This window comes from Macaca fascicularis, chromosome 8 (assembly GCF_037993035.2).
Source record: "Macaca fascicularis isolate 582-1 chromosome 8, T2T-MFA8v1.1".
Lineage (NCBI taxonomy): Eukaryota > Metazoa > Chordata > Mammalia > Primates > Cercopithecidae > Macaca > Macaca fascicularis.
In genome coordinates, this window is record NC_088382.1 from 3,837,611 (window position 1) to 3,859,717 (window position 22,107).

Here is a 22,107-nt window from a genome sequence, read left to right on the forward strand (position 1 = left end):
TGTATCAATTGCTTGTTTTTGGGAGCACTGAGTATAATTCTTTTGTAAGAATAGACATGTGTTTTTCCAGTTCCCTGTCAAAGAATATTTACAATGTTTCTATTTTGGCAATTATGAATAGAGTTACTATAAACATTCATGTGGTCTAAATTTTATTTTTCTAGGGTAAATACTTAGGAGTGGGATTTCTGGGTCATATGATTGATGTATATTTAGCCTCATATGAAACTACCAACCTATTTTTCAGGATGCTGTACTGCTTGGCTTTTCCGCTTGCAATCTCAAAGGTTACATAGAACATATACTCATTGGTGTGACATTCTCAAAAAGACAAAATTACAAGGATAAATAATGAATCAGCCAGGCGCAGTGGCTTACTCCTGTAATCCCAGCACTTTTCTGAAGCCAAGGCGGGCAGATTACTTGAGGTCAGGGGCTCGAGACCAGCCTGGCCAACATGGTGAAACTCCATCTCTACTAAAAATATGAAAATTAGTCAGGTTTGGTGGCAGGCTTCTGTAATCCCAGCTACTTGGGAGGCTGAGGCAAGGGAATGGCTTGAACCTGGGAAACGGAGGTTGCAGTGAGCCAAGATTGTGTCACTGCACTCCAGCCTGGGCAACAGAGCGAGACTACATCTCCAAAAAAAAAAAAAAAAAAAAAAAAAAGGGAATCAGTAAGTAGTTCAGGGTTTAAGGTGGGGGAGCCTGTCACCACACCACAAAGGGATACTGCCGTATTGTGAAGTGAAGGGAATGTTCTATGTTCTGATTTTGCTGGTGGTTATACAAATCTATACATGTATTTACAGTCATAGATCTGCACACACAAAAAGTTCTACTTTACTGTATATACTTTACTGAATAATTTGTTCAGACCTGAAGAATAATTCTGCATGTGTCACGAAGCTGTCAAAATACAACACTGATGCAACATAGCACCTTAGCACCTGCAATATGAGACGCCTGGATTTTATGGGCATGTACGTGAATTTAAAAAAAGGGGGATGTGCTAAGCCTCTAATATACTGATTACAATTGTAAAATGGTCAATGGAAAAGTAAAGCCTGCCCTTAAGATAAAAACTTGCCTAAAACTGAACTACTTTGAAGTCTTTATGTTCCTTTAATGTCCATGAATGGCATAAATCATTCAGAACGTGGAGAAAACACAGTTACTTAATTGTATGATTTAATTGACTACTTGCCTTAATTGGGTAGATACAGGGTAAGCTGGGGATTAATAAGGATAAGTAAAGACACGGTACTATCTGTTCAGGCACCTGGGTACCTGGGCAGAGTCGTTCCTCTTGAGGATGCAGTAAAACACCAGTAATGAGTTTCAGAGATGTGTTGATAAATATCTCCGGTACAAATTGGCAGGTGCGAAGCAGCCAGGGGCAGAGGTAGAAGTCAACTCGGTTGTTTGATAAGCCAAGCCAGAAGGAATTTAAGCTCTGGAAGGCCATATTTGCACTCTTGGGTCTCTCACATATCTTCCGATACAGTACTGAGTGGGCACTGAGAGCAAGTAAAGTGAGTTACAGGTTCTCCACCTACCCAGCACCTAGCCGGGCTCCCAGGACACGGCAGTGACTGATTCCATGTTCATTTACATGATGTGTACCACTGCAGAGGGCCAGGACAGGAGGAAAGGAGCAGGAATCTGATTGATAAACTAACCTGACTGAAAAATAAGTCAAGGGAATGCTTTTATTGAATAAATAATCATATTAAATACAATGTTAAAACGGAAGGCAACTCATAGATACACTGAAGTTATTATCATTTCCCCAGGTGTATCAACATGAAATTAGAACAAGCTTTCGATTTCATTTACTTTGACTCATGCACCCACCTCATTCAAGTATGGCAGACTTTATTTACTGTGCTGAAATCCATTACAGCCAGGTGGCATAGAAGGTGATCTGACTTATATCAGTCATTTGCAATCGCTATTTTAAATCCACTAAACATTATCAGAATTGGAAATTGTTCATGTGTGGAACTGCATGAAAAAGATCTAATCCAAACCTCATGATCCTGCAGATCAAAGGGGAAAATAAAAGTTGACCGAAGCCCAAAGTGCTGGGACTTTACAGAGTCCCTTTACTGAGTGCAGCCCACACTATTTAAACGGATATGGACTGCCAGTCCTCATGGCATGGAGATATTTTCTTCCACCCCCCTCCATGTAAAACACAAGTATCAGGCCTGGTAATGGCGCAAGAAGCCACCAGAAGACACTGCTAAAAAGTGATAGGAGAAAGACAAGCTGGCCTGGGACCCAGGACCAGAGAAACAGCAGAGCATGGGGTGACTTGTGGGCTACCACAAACAGAAGGCCACCCGACCTGCTGTGTTCCACCCCTGACCAGGCAACAGAAGGACTCCAGCAAGCCCATTCCTTCTCCAGATGCAACTGGGACCCGTCTGACTACCAGACAGGCAGCACCACACAAAGAAAATGGACATGAGAGCCACACCAATAACAAGCATCCAAGGAAGGCTTCACATTCCTTGTGCTCCCAGGGCTGCCTTGTCAAAGGAAAATACCGAAGAAGGCAGAACCTGCAAGAGGGATGCAGCTATGTAAGTGATCTCACCTGGGAAGGCCCTTCGTCCCTATAGGTCTGAGACTGAGTCTCCTCCCCGCCCAGACACAGGGGCAGAGGGGGTGGAATAGATGAGGGGGCACTGGAAAGAGAGGTCCCTCCGACCTCCCTCATCTGCTCACAAACGTCTCCCCCAGCCCACCCCACCCCATGCATGCCAAGCCTGGGAAATCCTTCTGCCCCTCAGCCAGCACCAGCAGAGAGCAGTGGAGCCTCCTTGGGCACTAAATCCACTGAGCAGATCAAAGTAAAACCTTGAAGGCTCTGATAGTCAAATTATCTTTGGAATCTCCTCCCCTGCCCACAAAATAGGCTGAGACCCACATGCCAAGGCTAAACAAGGTGCTTACTTGCTAAAATATTAGGTGGGTACAAAAGCAACTGCAGTCTTTGCCATTACTTTTTTTTTTTTTTTGAGATGAAGTTTCACTCTTGTTGCCCAGGCTGGAGTGCAGTGGCATGATCTCGGCTCACCGCAACCTCCGCCTTCCAGGTTCAAGTGATTCTCCTGCCTCAACATCCCAAGTAACTGGGATTACAGGCATGCACCACCAGTCCAGCTAATTTTGTATTTTTAGTAGAGACTGGGTTTCTCCTTGTTGGTCATGCTGGTCTTGAACTCCCAATCTCAGGTGATTCGTCCACCTCGTCCTCCCAAAGTGCTGGGATTACAGGTGTGAACCTCTGTGCCTGGCCTGCCATTACTTTCAATGGCAAAAACCACAACTGCTTTTTCATCAACCCAATGAAAGATGTAAATAGTACTTAGCAATACATAACATGACAGACAAAAGAGCCGGGACACAATCATCACACCAAGAGCCAAGGAAATCATGGCTTGAATGATGAAAGACAATCAGCCAACCCCAACTGAAATGAATCTGAGGTTGGATTTTAAAGCCAGGTCTCTTAAAAATGCTTCAGTGATTGTTTACAAATTATCTGCAAACAAATGAAAAAAAAATCTAACTAAACAAGTAAGTTATAAAAATGAACTAAAAGGAAATTATAGAACTAAAAACACAATAATAGAAGGCTAAAAATTGCTAGATTTGCTTAATATTAAAATTGAAATGAGCAATAATAGAATCAGTGAACTTGAGATTAATGGAATTCTCTTACATGAACCACAGAGAGAAAACAGACTAAAAAATGGAAAAGAGGCTGGGCGCAGTGGCTCATACCTGTAATCCCAGCACTTTGGGAGGCTGAGGCAGGAGGATTGCCTGAACTCAGGAGTTCAAGACCAGCCAGGGCAACACAGTGAAATCTCTATTAAAATACAGGAAAAAAAAAAAAATAGCCAGGTGTGGTGGCATGCACCTGTAGTCCCAGCTACTCAGGGGGTTGAGGCAGGAGAATTGCTTGAACCCAAGAGGCAGAGGCTGCAGTGAGCTGAGATCGTGCCACTGCACTCCAGCCTCCTGGAGCAATGGAGCAAGACTCTGTCTCAAAAATAAAAAATAAAAAGGAAAAGGAATAAAACTTCAGAGGCCTGTGGGACAAAAACAACAACAACAACAACAAAGAATCCAACTATTTTTATCATTGGAATTCCAGGAGATGAGCTAGATGATGATGTTGAAATTATTTTTTTAAAAAAATTGCTGAAAGCATCCCAAATTTGGCAAAAACACATGAATTTACAGACTAAAAATAATTTAAGTTAACCTCTCAAAAATAAACCCAAAGAAGTTCATTCCAAGACACATCTAATCCAACTTTTAAAAACTAGAAACAGAAAAAGATAACCAAAAAGAAACAAAATGTTATCTACAGGAAAATCTACTTAAAGGATAATGATTTTCCCGTTTGGGATCCTGGAGGCCAGAAGGAAGAACTGTCAATTACAAATTCTAGATTCAGTGAATCTATCCTTTACAAATAAAGGGAACTTAAAAAAATTATAGGCAAAGAATTTGTTGTTGCAAATTAAGAGTAGGTAGTAGGCTGGGCGCAGTGGCTCATGCCTGTAATCCCAGCACTTTGGGAGGCCGAGGCAGGCAGATCATCAGGTCAGGAGATCGAGACCATCCTGACTAACACTGAAACCCCGTCTCTACTAAAAATACAAAAAATGAGCCGGGTGTGGTGGCGGCGCCTGTAGTCCCAGCTACTCGGGAGGCTGAGGCAGGAGAATGGCGTGAACCCGGGAGGCGGAGCTTGTAGTGAGTAGAGATCTTGCCAGTGCACTCCAGCCTGGGGGACAGAGCGAGACTCGTCTCAAACAAAAACAAAAACAAACAAACAAACAAAAAAGTGTAGGTGGTAGACCCGCCCTTAATGGTTGGCTCAAGGACAGTGTTCAAAAAGAAAAGAAGTGAAGAAGAAAAGAAAAGAAACTTCTACTTGTGCTTTCAAAAGAGAAAAAACAAGAGGAATCTATACAATATAAAATGGACATTTTGTTTACCATGAGTTCTGTAAATCTTACTTAATAATTGAAACAATTAGAACACTTTCTGGTACGTCAGATGATGATTTTAAAAAGTTGAAGGGGTAAAGGGCCCTAAATGCAAGCGTGGTTTCCATACTTCAAGTGGCAAATGTTGGCATTAGTTGTAGTAAGTAATGGCCTCACTCCTGTCCACTCCTGCCCTCACCCTCATCCCTCAAATCTGTGAATCTTACTTTCTAGATGAAAGATTTTGCAAATGTGACGAAGTTAAGGATCTAAATGTGGGGGATTGTCCTGAATGATCTAGGTGGGCCCTAAATGCCACCACTAGTATCCATATAAGAGAGAGGCAGAAGGAGATTTCAGGCAGAGGAGAAGATGGTCTCATGACTCTGAGTGCAGAGAGTGGGTTCATGTGGCCACAAGCCAAGGAATGCCAGCAGCTGCCCTAAGTTGGAAGAAGGAAGGGATGAATTCTTTCCCAGAGCCTTTGGAGTGGTTCCAGCCCTGCCCACATCTTGATGCTGGCCTAGCAAACCTGACTTGGACTTCTGGTTTCCAGAACTGAGAGTACAAATTTCTGCTGTTTTGAGCCACCGAGTTTGTGGAATACTCTATAGTAACAGCAGAAAACAAATGTATCACTAGACTGTTACAAGTCACATATGTTTACTATAATGCCCAGAACAATCACTTTGAAAGCTACAAAGAAATACATGAAAATATACCACAAATAAGCCAAGAAAGAATTAGAAAACAAAACTTTTTTTTTTTTTTTTTTGAGACGGAGTCTTGCTCTGTCGCCCAGGCTGGAGTGTAGTGGCCAGATCTCAGCTCACTGCAAGCTCCGCCTCCCGGGTTTACGCCATTCTCCTGCCTCAGCCTCCCGAGTAGCTGGGACTACAGGCGCCCGCCACCTCGCCCGGCTAAGTTTTTGTATTTTTTAGTAGAGACGGGGTTTCACCGTGTCAGCCAGGATGGTCTCGATCTCCTGACCTCGTGATCCGCCCGTCTTGGCCTCCCAAAGTGCTGGGATTACAGGCTTGAGCCACCGCACCCGGCCAGAAAACAAAACTTAATAACCCCTACGAAGGCAAGAAAAGCAATAAAAGGGGAATGAGAAACAGAAATAAACAAATAATAAAATGCCAGACAAAGCACTAAACATATCAATAATTACCGTAAATATAAATGGTCTAGATATGCCACTCAAATGTCAGAAAAAGGCAGAATGTATTAAAAAAAATTACCCAATTACATAAGACTTAAAATACACGTCAAAGTCAATGACCCAGGCATACTGATAATAAAAGGAAGAAAAGATATACCATGTAAATATTAATAATAAAAAGCAGGAGTGTCTATGTTAATACCTGATGAAGTAGACTTAAGGCAAATAAAAATATCAGAGACAAAAAGGGACATCACAAAATAATAAAAGGATTGACCCATCAGAAATATGGAACAATCCTAAAAGTGAACAAACCACGTATCGGAGCTTCACGACAAGAAGCAAAAACTGATACAGCTAAGAGAAAAACAGCAACCTCCACAAGTATAGATGAAAACTTCAGTACCCTTAGAAAGCAGGCAGAAAAGATCACAAAGGATATTCCATCAACCAACAGGATCTAACTGACAAATACAGAACTCTCAACTCAATACACATGTTTTTCAAACCCCTATGAAAAGCTGACAAAGATAAATCACACCCTGGGCCAGAAAATAGATCTTGACATATTCAAGTGAACTGAAATCACAGAGAATTTATTCTCTGATCACAAAGGAATCAAACTAGAAATCATTGATTAAAAGACATTAGAAAAATCTCTAAACACATGGAAATTAAATAACATGTTTCTAAATAATCCATGATTCAAAGGGAAAGTCTCAAGTGAAATTAAAAAAAATACATAGAACGAAGTGAAAATAAAAACACAACATATAAAAATATGTGGGATGCAGATAAAACAGTGCCAAGAGGAAAATTTATAGCACTAAATGATATTAGAAAAGAATGAAAAAATTACTTAAGTTCTTACCTCAAGATTCTAGCAAAAGTAATGCAAAATAGATTCAAAGAAAGTAGGAGGAAGAGTGTGATAGAGGTCTAAGTTAATGAAATAGAAATAGAGAAACAGTGGAAAAAATAATGAAACAAATATTTTCTCTTAAAAATAATATAATGGATGAACCCGTAAGAAGACTGGCAGAAAGTCAGAAAAAGAGAAAGCAAGAGATAGAGAGATAGATGGGAACAATTACAAATATCAGAAATAAAATAGTGGATATTACTACAGATTCATCAGCCATTACAAAGATAATAAGGAAATATTATAAACAACTTTAAATTCATAAATTCAACATGTTATTAAATATAAACTGATTTATCAAAAACTGTTAATTACCGAAACTCAACCAAGATAAAATACACAATCTGAATAGTCCTTTATTATAGAAATTAATATTATAACTAACATGTTCTCCAAAAACAAAATCCTCAGATCCAGATGGTTTCACAGAAAATTCTACCAATTTATAAGGAACAATTAACATCACGTTTTCATAAACTCTTGCAGAAAGTAACAAAAGAGAAAATATTTTATAGCCATTACAATCTTATAATGAGGCTAGTATTAAACTGATACCAAAGCCAGACAAAGGCAGTACAAAAAAGAAAGAGAAAACTATAGACCAATATCTTTTATAAATGTAGCTGAAAACATCCTCAACAAAATATTAGAAAAGTGAATCCAACAATGTACAAAAAATTATACACAATCATGAAGTAGAATTTATTCCATTTATGCAAGGCTGAGTCAATTTTTTAAAAAATCAATCAATGTCATCCACCATCAGAAGAGGCTAAAGAAAGAACGTGATATATGAGCTAACACCAAAAAAAAAAGAAACATTTGATGATTTGCAGGATATATAGTGTTCATGAGTTGAAAGATTTAACATCGCAAACATGTCAGTTTTCTCCAAATTTATCAATAGCTTTAATGTAATTCCTATCACAATCCCAGCAATGTTTTTATAAAGCCTTGCTGGGAGTATACATGTATATATGTATATGGTATTCTCAAAACTATATAGAGTGGCCCCTGCCCTAGAATAAGGTGGGAAAACATCACTCCACCTTATCTTAACATTTACTAAACAGTTACAGTAATCAGTAATGTGTGGCATTGGTAGAAGACTAGGCACATCAGTATAACAGAACAGAGAACTCAGAAATAGACCCACACAAATACATCTAACTAATTTTTAATGAAGGCAGAAAAGCAGTTCAATGGAGCAAGGAGAGTCCTTTCAACAAATGCTCCTGAGCCACTGGACACACGAACTGCAGGGCAAACCAGGAACCTCAACCTCTGTCTCATGCCATATACAAAAACTAACTCAAAAGGGATAAGAGACTGAAATGTAATATGTAAAACTGTAAAACTTTTAGGAAAATGTATAGAAGGACTCCTCTGTAAAGTACAGCTAGGCAAAGAATCCTTAGACTTGACACCAAAACTCCGGCCATTATGGGAAAGCCCATACACCAGACTCCACCAAAATTAAAAGCTTTTGCCATGTGTTGAAACCCACATGAAGAAAGTAAAAAGACAAACTGCACACTGAGAAAAAATAGTTGCAAACCATGTATTCTACAAAGCACTAATATCTTGACTATACAAAGAATTCTCAAAACTTAATGGTAAGAAACATCCACTTAGAAAATGGGAAAAAGACTTAGACATCTTGCCAAAGAGGATGTCAGATAGTTAATAAGCACCTGACAAAATGCTCACCATCATTAGCGGTCAGTGGTTAAAATGTAAATTTAAACCACAAAGAGGTGTCACTACACACCTTTTGGAGCAGAAAAAGTGATGATAAAACCAATTTTGGGGACGGCGTGAGCATGAGAGCCACTTAACATCATGGGCTGTGACGTGGGAGAACTATGCTGGAAAATAGTTGGGCAGTTTCCTACAAAACTAAATATACAACCAACATACAACTCAAGCAATCACACTCCTCAGTAATTTTCCAAGAGAAATAAAAACTCACGTTTACACAACAACCTATACACAAACGTCATAGTAGCTTTCTTCGTAATAGTCAAATACTAGAAGCAATCCCGGTGTCTGTCAGTGGGTGACTAAAAAGAAACTGTGCAACATTCATACCTCGAAATACTAGCCAGCAAAAAACGGGAAGAAACGATTGCAGTACACGACGTCCAGGGAATTTTGCTGAGTGAGAAGCAATCATAGAAGGCAAGGCACTACATGCTTCTAATTATGTAAAGTTCTTGCAATGACAAAATTTTAGAGCTGAAGTGGAGATAATGGTTGGCAGGGGTCAGGTTTAAGTGTAGAAAACAGAGAGTTGGCTATTATTATTAAAGAAAACATGAGGGACCTTTGAGGTATTAGAGATTACCTGTGTCTTGACTGTGGTGGATACATGAACTTAAACAGGTAGTGAAATTGTATAGAACTTCATACTAACACACACACACACACACACACACACACAGAGAGAAACAAATGAATATAAATAAAACAGGAAATTAAATTAGCTGGGCATGATGGTGCATGCCGGTTATCCCAGCTACTCCTGAGGCTGAGGCATGAGAATCCCTTGAACTTGAGAGACGGCAGTTGCAGTGAGTTGAGATTGTGCCACTGCACTTCAGCCTGGGTAACAGAACGAGACTCTGCCTCAAAAAATAAATAAATAAATAAATAAAAATAAAAATAAAATAAAATAAAATAAAATAAAACAGGAAATCTGAATAAGATCAGTGGATCATATCAAGGTGAATATCCTGGTTGTGACATTTTACTATAGATTTGCAAAACGTTTCCACTGGGGATCCGGACAAAGTCTACAAAGATCCCTTTGTATTAACACCAGGGGTTCAATGAGCAATTAGGCAGCCCTTTTTTTTTTTTCCTCAGTGACTATCAACTCCAGCACTCCTTGTCTTCATCTAGCAGATAGAAATGGTATCTTTGTCACAAGTTTGTCAATAAACAATACAGATGCACTAAATGACAGTTCAGTCTCCTCTTTCCTTCTTCCTTTCCATTACATTTCATTTTTAAATTTCATTCTGAACATGGCAGAACCCTGGATGTTTTATCATATTAAGACGGCGATGATAACTACAGTAATATCATATTACCTTCTCCTTGTACTGTACTTTTAACCTTTTTAAAACTGTTTTTTATCTACCATTCTATTTGATGCAACAGTTCTTTGAGGGTAAAAGGCATACGAGAGGGAGTCAGGGATGCTGCACTATAAATACGCGCCATCTATTGCTTTAATGGACTTATCTCCCCAAAATAATAACAGCCTTTGGTGTTAATTTGAGATTAAAAAACAAACAATAAAATATTTAAATGTTTTTGACTGATGAATTGTGGAAGAGATTCCTAGGTCTTCTGGGTCCATAAAAACAGGCATGCATTTTTTGGCTCCTTAGAGAAAATAGCCACAGTGAGTCTATACCTGAACAGCTGGAAATGACTCCTGCTGTTCACTCAGCTGCCTGGACCCCAAATGAGCTGAAATGGAACGTCACCTTATCTGCAGCAGGAGCTGCCCGTGGGCTCAGCTTCCTGTGGGACCTATGGCTTCTTCTTCCCTGTGGGAAAGTTGCCCTCAAGACACGTCCGATGGGTCCCCAAGGTCCCTGACTGTGCTGGCTTTCTCAGATAGCTCCACTGCAGCTGCTAGTCCAGATCCAAAATGCTAAAGCCCAGCGGTTTGTTTATTCCCCTAGCGACAGGGTTCTAGGAAGAGGAAACCCAAACCACAAAGGGTGTCCAGAGAGGTGTGGCAATGTCTGAACTCTCCAGTGGTAACGACAAAGGCTGGCTACTCAATTCTCCTTGATTCTGGGAAGTTGGTCCTGAACCTGTCACACACAGAAAGAAGGTGACACAAAAGCACTCACCTGGCATAACACCACTCAACTAACCAGGCCGAGTAACCATCACTACAGGAGAAGGCCAAGACTGTGCTAGCAATTATACAGAAGCGACTTGGTTATTCTAGTAACTGGGCTGCTCTCTTCAGACAACAGTGATTGATGTATTATCAGCATAAATTTAAGGCATATTTTAGGAATACCATATATAAATTGATGCATCTAGTCACAAGGAAGATATTTTACACTCACCAAAGTATCAGGTAAATTTGGTGTATAAATATGTAGAATTCTTACATTTATCTACTTAGAATAATTGAATTGCCAGATAGATAGAATTTTCAAATGAGATACCTACCAATACACTGTCAAGAACAGGGGTCCCTTTTTAATGCCGAAATTATTTGTGAATGTTTTTAAGAGTTCCCGGAAGCTTATAAATTGCAATAAGTGCTAAAAGAATCCCATGGAATATTTTGTGATTTCCCAGAAATCATATAAATCCTCAAGGCATTGTTCAAACCTCATTTAGTAATATTACCAATTTTTTATAACAAGATCCCATCAACATTTTGATATTAATGGTTTATATGTTTTTAAACTTGTTTGTATCCCATTAGAGATTTATATTGTATGAGTAATTTACTTTGTGGACACAAAAGACTAAAAAAAAAAAGACCCTACAGATGCAATCAAAATATACTTAGAAGAGGTGACTTTTTTTTTCTAACCTCAAACCACATAAATGTTTAGAAACCCATAAAATTATTATGATTATTATTTTTCTTTTTGAAACAGTGTCTTGCTCTGTCGCTCAGGCTGGAGTGCAGTGGGGTGATCATAGCTCACTGCATCCTTGATCTCCCGAACACAATCGATCCTTTCACCTCGGCCTCCTGAGTAGCTGGGACTACAGGCATGCATCATCACGCCCGGCTAATTTTTTTTTTTTTTTTTTTTTTTTGTAGAGATGGGGTTTCATCATGTTGCCCAGGCCGGTCTCAAACTTCTGGCCTCAAGTATTTCTCCCTCCTCGGCTTCTCAAAGTTCTGGGATTATAGGCGTGTACCACCATGCTTGGCCAATAACATTTCTTTTGACCTCTTACATTCAAGGTTAAAACCAATAGATAAATGTATGAAGAAGATAGCATGCTTCTCGTAGTATAAAATATAATATAAAATTTATAGCAATACTAGCACTTTTACTATTAATAATATAGATTCATATTGCTAATTATATGAAATTTATATCAGTAGGCTAATTAGTCCTCAAGGCTAGAACAATGGCTTATTCTTTCTCTCTGTCTCCTAGCTGAGGCCTAGCATAATATTTGGCATTCAATAAATAATTATTCAAAGAATCAAGCAAGAAAGCTTCCAGATAAGAGGCCGGGAAAGAAAAGCTAACGATGGATAGACTTTAAGTCAAGAACAGGGTCCAAACAGTTGAGTCTGTCTATACTATCAGTGGCATTCAGACTCACAGGCTGTGCCATTATGTGAAAGATAATATACAGAAAAATAGTTGGGATTATGTGATTCCAGAGTTTTAAGAATCTTGTTTCTAATTGGTTTGATTTCTAATCATGTTTTCTGATTTTTTTAAAAATCTAGGATGTATTTAAGTCAATATCTTTATATCTTTATTACCAACATCAATTGTTTATGCTTTCCCCCAAAGCACTAAATGTTTATTGATTAACTCTGTGACAACATTAAAGATATATAAAGATATACACACAAACATGCACACGTCTGTGCATAGTGTCTGCTTTTTTATGGCTCTTCAGCAGTCTTTAAGAAAAAGAGAATGATGCCCTTTGACTCAGAATCAGCGGAAAACAGCAGGGAGAAATGAAGTCGCAGCCACACCAGGCAGTGTCTGGGAGCAAGAAGTAGTTTCACCAAAAATGGATTAATCCAGCCCTAAGAAAGAACCAGGATCCTGATTTGTTAATCCACACATCTGGTTAGGCAGAGGCTACCCTGTGTGCTCACAGATGTCTCCAATAATATTGACTATTCATTCTCGTAGACGGACGGGCATTTTAAAACTGTAACCTGTGACTGCCACCCAGAGAACATCCGGAATTAATGAAATCCCCTGGTGACCAATGGCTAATAGCTGCAAAGGCCAGAGGAAGTCCGGGGAAGGCCATACCTCTCCATGCTGTTCCTCTGCAAATTAAAATCAAGAACAATCTCAATAGACGTGCTTGGAAAGAACTCAACAGACATTTGCAAAGAAAGTTACTTAATTTTCTTTTAAGTCTGAAACTCTATAAATATGACCCAACTTTCTTCATCCACTTCTCAGGGAAGGTGGATTATTGAAGGAGTTCCTTAATGTTTTTATTCTTTCATATTGTGTCATAAAAATTAAGAAAATGAAAAATCATTACCAGAAATAAGAAATTTTAAAACCCTATTTAGGGTGAGCTATCTACTTTTAGGCTATTTCATTTTCCAAATTTCTCTTATAATCCAGATTTAACTAGAATTCCGTATTTCCCACAAGAAGGAAACCCACAAAATATTGAGTTTAAAGTAGTGAATGCCAGTCTGCCATGAAGAGGTTTTAAACTGCTGCTTTATTTAAAATGTGTGTCATGTGATCCTCTGACTTCATATACTGACTAGTATTTAAACTATTCCAGTGTATCTGTCATTTCTCCAATTAGATGTTAGACTCCATGCTGGGAAGAATGTTTGCATATAAGTACCCAAAAGTATTTGTTGATGTATAACCTGAAATCACCTGTTTATTCAAAGAGACCAGCTGTGATTCTCTGACTGTGTTCTGTTATTTTTCTGTGATCTGGTACACTGAGGACATATATCAGTGGTTTTTCCTTCCTCTTCTGCAGCTGATTAAATGCCCCGCTGGTCCTGGTTACACTGTTTCCCAAAGGGCATCTCAGTTTGATTCAGTCGGCTATTTAGTTTTTCATTTATAGATTCAAGCTATTGAGAGAAGGCTCTAATAACCCTTATGTCAATGTAATACAGAGTTTGCAATTGCTTTCTTAACAACAAATCGCATTAAAAACTGAGTGTATGATTGTAGATCTTTAATAATAACCTAAGGGATTTCATACGGCATCACCTAGCTGCATTTATATTTTAAATGTTGCCGTTATTTAACAATTTTCCTCATTTATTTTAGTGACATCCTCTCTTAAATTAGGTGTTTTGGTAATAATAATATGTGTGGGTTACATTTTTCAGCTCTCCGGAGTGTTCGCATGCATTATTTCATTTTTCTCGTTTCCAGAGGCTGGAAAAGTTTATTATACATATTTTATAGCCAGGAAAAGAGACGTAGAGAGAGGGAGAATGACTTCCCTCAGGGTCATGGGGATAGCAAATAGCTGGAGCCAGAAACTCTGTCTTTGACTTGCCAGCTCGTTTCTATCCACTGTGGTGCTGCTGTTCCCAGCACTGTCCCAGGTCAAAGGCAGTCAGTGTGTGTGACGATCACCTTGGAGACTTGCTCAAAATATAGGTATCTGGGCCCTCAGATGTAAGACTCTGTTTTTAAAAATAAAAAAAGGCTATTTTTTTAAACCTAGTAATTTGTCAACAAAAAAGAGTCATCGTTTGGCAAGGGTGTGGAAAAATAGGGTCCTTTATGTTCCACTGTGGTTTATATAAATTTTTGGGGGGGGATAATTGGAGAAACATAACAGTGTAAATGAAGATGCCTGTTCATCCCAAAATTCCTCGCTGGAAATGTGCCTGAAGGTATACCAAACAAGTATGCCAACGTCTACGTACAAAGACATTCACTTCACAGCTGCTTGTGGAAGTGAAATAATGGGGTGGGGGTGTGAGCGTCAGATGCAAAAGACTGTCAAAGGGAACCAGGTTAAAATCATGGTAGGTCTACAGGCGATGAAGACTCCAGATCCTGGAACAATATCACATCCCTGAGTTGGAATGCCTGCCTCAGCATACACTAGGCTTGTGAATTGGGGTAAATCCTTTAACCTATCAAAACTTCAGCTTCATCACTGACAAAACAATGATATTATTAGCCCCAAATTCCCAGGATTATAGTAAAGATCGGATAAGGTAAAATGTATTATGCATTTAACACAGTGCATGGTGCGTAAGAGATACATAAAAGTTTGCTATGATATTACTAGTGTTGTCCTCATCATTATTATCATAAGTTGTGGTCCAGCAACATAATTTCAATTATGATGATTAGTAATAGTTGGAATGCACCAGCAGGAAGATAAGCTAGAAGTACGTGTTCTCTTGCAAAGTATTCAAGATACAATGAAGGAAGGAGGCACGTTCCTGGTGGAGTCCTATTCTGGCTGTATCGATTTTTAAGGGAATATACAGAACAGTTGGCTAGAGCTTTTTCAATGTGTGAATTGTCTCATAAGTAATCAATAAATAAGGGGATAAGGTGAGTATAATAGACTGCACCTTTTTTCTAGCATAGAAACATGGGCTGCTACCAGGGGCGAGCTTCCTCACAAATGAAGAGGCACCCTCAGTAGTACACAAGACGACAAAGAAACCAAGGCGAACACCTGTAGAACACTTTCCATTAATGAAAGATGCTCTGGTTTAGTGGTTTCAAGGTCTACATCATGAAGAGAAGCTATCTGTGGAGTGGCAAAGGCAGATGAGGCAGGTATTTCCTTTCTGCTAAAAACATAGAGGAAGTACACCCCCAAATCATTTTCCTAATTTTGATACACCAGGTCTGATAAAATGGACAGAAACTGTCTTTGAGGCCCTCTCTCTGGACGTAGCTAAAGCAGATGCCCAGGTCATAGGGCTGCAGAACAGTCTGTAATCCTGGTAAAAACTGAGAAGTGGGATCAGTCTGCAAATGTTCAGAGCAAGGGCTGTCACCATTCTTGCTAAGACTCTGGAAACAGAGTTCTTCGGAGGTACACTGAGTCACCCCCAACACTTTTCCCCATGATGTCTGTTACTTTATCATGAAGTTTTACAGAAAGCGTGGAAAGGTGTATGACATTATTCCAAAAAAGACCTATATTTCCCAAACTAGAAAGCATCTGCACTTCTTTAAAAACCCTGATAATGTAGCATCACAGGGAAGCAGAAGAGAGAGTTTAAAAAAGGGGGGTTGGCTGGACGCGGTGGCTCACACCTGTAATCCCAGAATTTTGGGAGGCTGAAGTGGGCAAGTCACCTGAGGTCAGGAGTTCGAGACCAGTCTGGCCAACATGGGGAAACCCCGTCTCTACTAAAAATACAAAAATTAGCCTGGCATGATGGCGCACACCTGTAATCCCAGCTACTCAGGAGGCTGAGGCAGGTGAATTGCTTGAACCTGGGAGGCAGAGGTTGCAGTGAGCCGAGATCGGACCACTGCATTCCAGACTGGGTGACAGAGTGAGACTCTATCTCAAAAAAAAAAGGGGGGAATTGATTTGAAAAATTTATTATTTTTTGCTACCTCATGAGTGTACTAATTTTTGCCATAAACATATTTTTAATGAAGGAAAACAATTGAAACAGATGAAACATAATCCTAAATTATACTCATATTTTGTTCTCAGATGAAATCAGATTGCAGGCCACTAGATTAGCCATAAATGGCACTAACCAAACACCTGAGGCCAAGTTGCAAGCCAGTAGCAGAATCTCATCTCCATCCACCATGCCCCGCACTGCATGCAAAAGAAGAGAAGAAGCTCAAGAACATACTCACACGTACAAGACCGATCTGGTGTCTCCCACCTTCCCAGCATCACCGACCGTCAGGGTGTCATAGCCTCGCTCCAGCTCAAACTCTTCAAAGGCAAGCTTGATGACCTAAATACAAGGTACAAAACAGTGACTTAGAACAGTAGGTACTTCCCATGACTTTTAATAAATATTGTAATATCTAGTTATAGTGTTAAATTTTGCTCCTTAATACCAATATCAAATGATCCCAGAGCTGCTTTAAGTAGTTACATGGATAATTCCATACATTTGATAGCCTGGCATTATAGAATTTTATGAAATTCAGAATTGCTAGTACCCCCAACTTAAGTATTTTCACCTCTAAAAATGAAATTTAACCTCTACACCACTTTAAGTCAAATATCTACTAAATGTTTAACATTTTCAGTGTTTGAGTGTTTGGATTAACCACTAACTAAATCAATATAAGCAAAAGAAATGTTGGTTATAGTTAATGACACATATTTTGACCAGACGCAGAATGCCCTGCAATAAATATAAATTTCTATATGCATATTTCATGTAATTATCCATATTAACACCCCAAAAGACTTTATGAGGATACAAAGTCTTGCAAAGTCTGTAAGTTTTTTGTTTGTTTTTTACAAAGAATACTTTGTCATGATGACCAGCACCGAGACATCTGTACAACACTGGTTTATGTTTGATGTGCCAGTATATTATAATCTATTAACTTCTTTCTGTAGAGCACAAGATCTTTTTCTCCTGAAAGAAGAAATGCTTCCTTTGGTGGCCAATACTATGAGGAAGGAAAAGTTAGGTTAGAACCCTGGGTAGTACGGAGAAAAAATTAAAGAAGATAAATACATGATGATAATTAGAGGAATGATAGATACATGATAGATTCGATGGATGGTAGAAGATTAGAAGATATAGACAGATTAGATGATAGATAGATAGATAGGTAGATAGACAGACAGACAGACAGACAGATAGATAGATAGATAGATAGATAGATAGATAGATAGATAGATAGATAGATAACAGATAGTAAATAGATGATAGACTGGATGGATGGATGGGTGGATGGAAAAATGACAGATGATACACAGATAGATGGATATATAAGTGTGAGAGAGAGAAATGTAATGAGAAAGACGCAGAGGGTGTGAGAAAGGAAGGAGGAAGAAGGATGGGACAGGAGGAACAGAAACCATAATATTGGAAGTACATTTTAATAAGCTCTATTTTAGAATAAAACAGAAATTCTGAAACAGCGTAGAAAAGTACCAAATGCCCATTTGTTAACCTTGAAAGAAAAGGGTAAGTGGTAGCATAGGGAAAACAGATTTCCCACTAATACCCAAGTCTATGTCCACAGTTCCAATAGGCTCTAAACAGGTGCTTTTCCAAGCAATGCCAATAAGGAATACATTAAATTTGCTACTTGAAATTCTTACTAAAATTAGTAATACAGTCATTATGATTTATTTTTAAAAACCTATTTCAAATTGCAGTGTTTGTATGAATACATTATTTCAGCAATCCGATTTGACACAGGTGTCGAGGTTGACAGCTGTTGCAAACCAGTGTAAATACTGCATGTGAAACATAGCACCTGATATTTTTATTTCTATTGTTTTTGTTTCTCATGAATCAGTTTGTAAGTGACCATCATCTGATAATTAGATAATTTTAAAACTGAAAAATCATCATTGAGACCTGGTAGTTTTCTTTCTGACATGTGAACCCAGTGCTGACTTGTTTAAAATTCTGGTGGGAAGCGATGATAATTCATTAAGGTTTGGGTGTCATGTTTGGCCGATTTGTAATGAGTACAGATAGATTCACACTGTATGAATGGGCTCTCATTAGGGGTGGAAAAAGGGCCATTCTGTAATTCTTTCAAGCCAAGGCAAAGGTAGACAGAGAAAGTCCTTGTCAGTATTTCATCTCAACAATCAGCAGGTCCTGTTGTCAAATACACATCTTTACTCCATGCTGTTGATGCTCAGTAAAAACAGAAAATGCAGCCTTGGTCTTGCATAGACAGCTTTTAGTTTGTCAGAGGACATGGCATTTTATGCATATATGCAGCTGTAAAATAGACATACATATATTTTTAACCAAATATGCAATTCTTTCATAGTAAAAGAGAGCCAGAGATGCCAATGAAAAGTGAAGACAAAAGGATAATACGTTTCAAGTTGTCAGCAACTTCAATGACATTGAGCCAAAATGGTTTTAGTTCCTCCAACATATGCACCCTCCTTATGTCTTGCATGGACTCCCTCAGCTGTCCCTGGAACTGGATGCTCCATATTTCTCTCTCTCTCTCTCTCTCTATATATATATATACACACACACACACACACACACATATACACATATGTATACACACATATACACATATAAATACACACATATATACACACATATATACACATATATACATATATACACACACATATATACACATATATATACACACACACATATATACACAAACACACACATATATACATATAATTATTTTATTATTTATTTTTAAGTTCCAGGGCACATGTGCAGGATGTGCAGGTTTGGGACATAGGTAAACACATGCTATGGTGGTTTGCTGCACCTGTCAACCCATCACCTAGGTATTAAGCCCAGCATACATTAGCTCTTTTTCCTAAAGCTCTCCTAACAGGCCCCAGTGTGGGTTGTTCCCCTCCTTGTGTCCATGTGTTCTCATTGTTCGGCTCTCACTTGTAAGTGAGAACATGCATGTTTGGATTTCTATTCCTGCCATTTTTCTTAAGTCCCTGCTTAATGTCCCTCCCTCAGCCATGGTTCCACAGCCCACTCTGTCCGAGAAAGCCAGTTGCTTTGCCAAAATCCTGCCTATCCCCTTCATAGTATTCCCTGGGTTGACGCTTTCGGTTGGTTTGCTGTTCTGCCTGCCCTGCAGAGCTCCTTGTAAGCATTGAGGGCAGACACCACATGACTTGTCCGTGGAGGGAAGCACTGGCCTCACCCTACAAGAACTCGTGGAACATCAACTCCTCCAGGCCGCAGAGCTAGGAGTGTTTATTTGAAATCTTTCTACTGTTTTGATATAGGTGTTTAATGCTATAAAATACCCTCTTAGCACTGCTTTTACTGTATCTCATAGGTTTTGGTATGTTGTATTTCTATTTTTATTTCCCAGCACTTTGGGAGGCCAAGGTGGGTGGGCCACGAGGTCAGGAGTTCGAGACCAGCCTGGTAAACAGAGTGAAACCCCGTCTCTACTAAAAATGCAAAAATTAGCTGGGCATGGTGGCATATGCCTATAGCCCCAGCTACTCGGGAGGCTGAGGCAGGAGAATCGCTTGAACCTGGGAGGTGGAGGTTGCAGTGAGCCGAGATCGCACCACTGCACTCCAGCCTGGGCAACAGAGTGAGACTCTGACTCAAAAAAAAAAAAAAAAAAAAAAAAAAAAAAAAAAAGAATTATTTTTAAATTTTCTTCTTAATTTCTTTACAGATCCATTGATCTATTTCTTCACAGGCCCATTGGACACTCAGGAACATGTTTAATTTCTATGTATTTGCACAATTTCCAAAGTTTCTCTTGTTATTTATTTCTAATTTTATCTGTTGTGATCAAAAAAAGATACTTGATGTAATTTTGACTTTTAAAAAATTTATTGACTCTTGTTTTGTGGGATAACATATGATCAGTCCTGAAGAATGCTCATGTGCTGATGAGAAAAATGTGTGTTCTGCAGCTGTTGGATGAAATGCTATATAAATGTTTGTTAGGTCCATTTACAATATAGTCCATTTACAATACTTCTTTATTAATTTTCTGTCTAGATAATCTGTTCCATGCTGAGAGTAGTAGGATGTTAAAGTCCACACCTATTATTATATTGGGGTCTATCTCTCCTTTCAATAATGTTTGCTTTATATATCTGGGATCTCTGGTGTTGGGTGCATATATGTTTATAATTATTATACATTATTTTTGTCTTTGTCTCATTTTACATTTTTTTCCATCTTCCTTTCCATTTATTTATTTATTTAGACACAGTCTTGCTCTGTCACCCAGGCTGGAGTGCAGTGATGCAATCTCAGCTCACTGCAACCTCTGTCTCCTGGGTTTAAGCTTTCTCATGTCTCACCCTTCTAGGTATCTGGGATTACAGGGACAACATACCCAGCTATTTCACATTTTTTCACTTAAAGTCCATGTGATTTGATAAATATAGAGCTCTTCCGGCTAGTTTTTGGTTTCCTTTTACATGGACAATCTCTTGTCATGTCTTCAGTTTTAGTCTACGTGTGTCTTTACAGGTGCAGCAAGTTTCTGAAAGGCAGTATATAGTTGGGTATAGCTTTTTAAATTATATTGTCACTTGGTTAATTCTGTTCTGGTTGTTTTGCACATCCTTTGTTCCATTCTCATGCTCTTCTTGGTTATCTTTGTGGTTTGGTGGTTTTCCGTAGTGATATGGTTTTATTTCTTTCTCATTTATTTGTCTGCTCTACCAGTGAATATGACTATACTGTGTGTCTTCACGATGGTGGTTATCATCCTTTCACTTTCAGATGACGGGCCCTCATGAGCATTTCTTGTAGGACCATTCCAGTAGTGATAAATTTTTATTAGCTTTTCCTCATCCGGGAATAATTTTATTTCTGCTTCATCTCTAATGTATAGCTTTGCTGGGTATAGTATTCTTGGCTGACTTTTTGTTTTTTCTTTTTTCTTTCCGCATTTTCATTATATCACTCTGTTCTCCCCTAGCCTGTAAGGGTTCTGCTGAGAAATCTAATGTTAGTCTGGGGGCTTTTTGCTTATATTTGACTTGACTGTTTTCTCTTGCTGTTTTTAGACTTCTTTTTGTCTTTGAAGTATTTAAATATGTATATTTTATTGCTACATCAGGTTGTGGATATTTTGGGGGTATATGTGGTACTTTGATACATTTATACAAAGTCTAATGATCAATCAGGATAACTGCGATATCCATAACCTCAAATATTTATTTTTCTTTTTCTTGAGAAAATTACAAAATCACTAGAATAGAAGAATTGTCTTTGACTTTGACAGTTTGATTATAATGCTCTTTGGAGAACATCTTTGGCATTGGATCTGTTTGGTGATCTTTGAGCTTCCTGGATCTGAATGTACATATTTCTCTAAAAATTTGAGAAGTTTTCAGCTATTATTTTATTATACAGATATCCTACACCTTTTCTGATGTCTTCTCCTTCTAGAATTCCCATAATGGGAATATTTGTCCACTACATTTTGTTCCACACATTTTGTAGGCATTCTTTATTCTTATTTATTCTTTCATTTTTGTCTGATTGGTTTATTCCAAAAATCCTGTCACCAAGTTTAGAAATTCTTTTTTCATCTTAATCTAGTCTGTTGTTGAAGCTCTTGATTTTATTTTTTAAATGTTATTCATTTTATTCTTCAGTTTCAAGATTTCTGCTTA

General features: G+C 38.5%; 1 protein-coding gene across 2 annotated transcripts in view; it reads right to left on the reverse strand.

Annotated features, from left to right (window-relative positions):
- CSMD1 (CUB and Sushi multiple domains 1) overlaps positions 1 to 22,107 on the reverse strand; it is a 2,045,798-nt gene that overhangs the window by 514,678 nt on the left and 1,509,013 nt on the right. For both annotated transcript variants that reach the window (XM_005562521.5, XM_065518732.2), the window contains exon 11: positions 16,653 to 16,756. In XM_005562521.5, the coding sequence (XP_005562578.3) occupies positions 16,653 to 16,756 (104 nt within the window). The remainder of the gene's footprint in view (positions 1 to 16,652; positions 16,757 to 22,107) is intronic.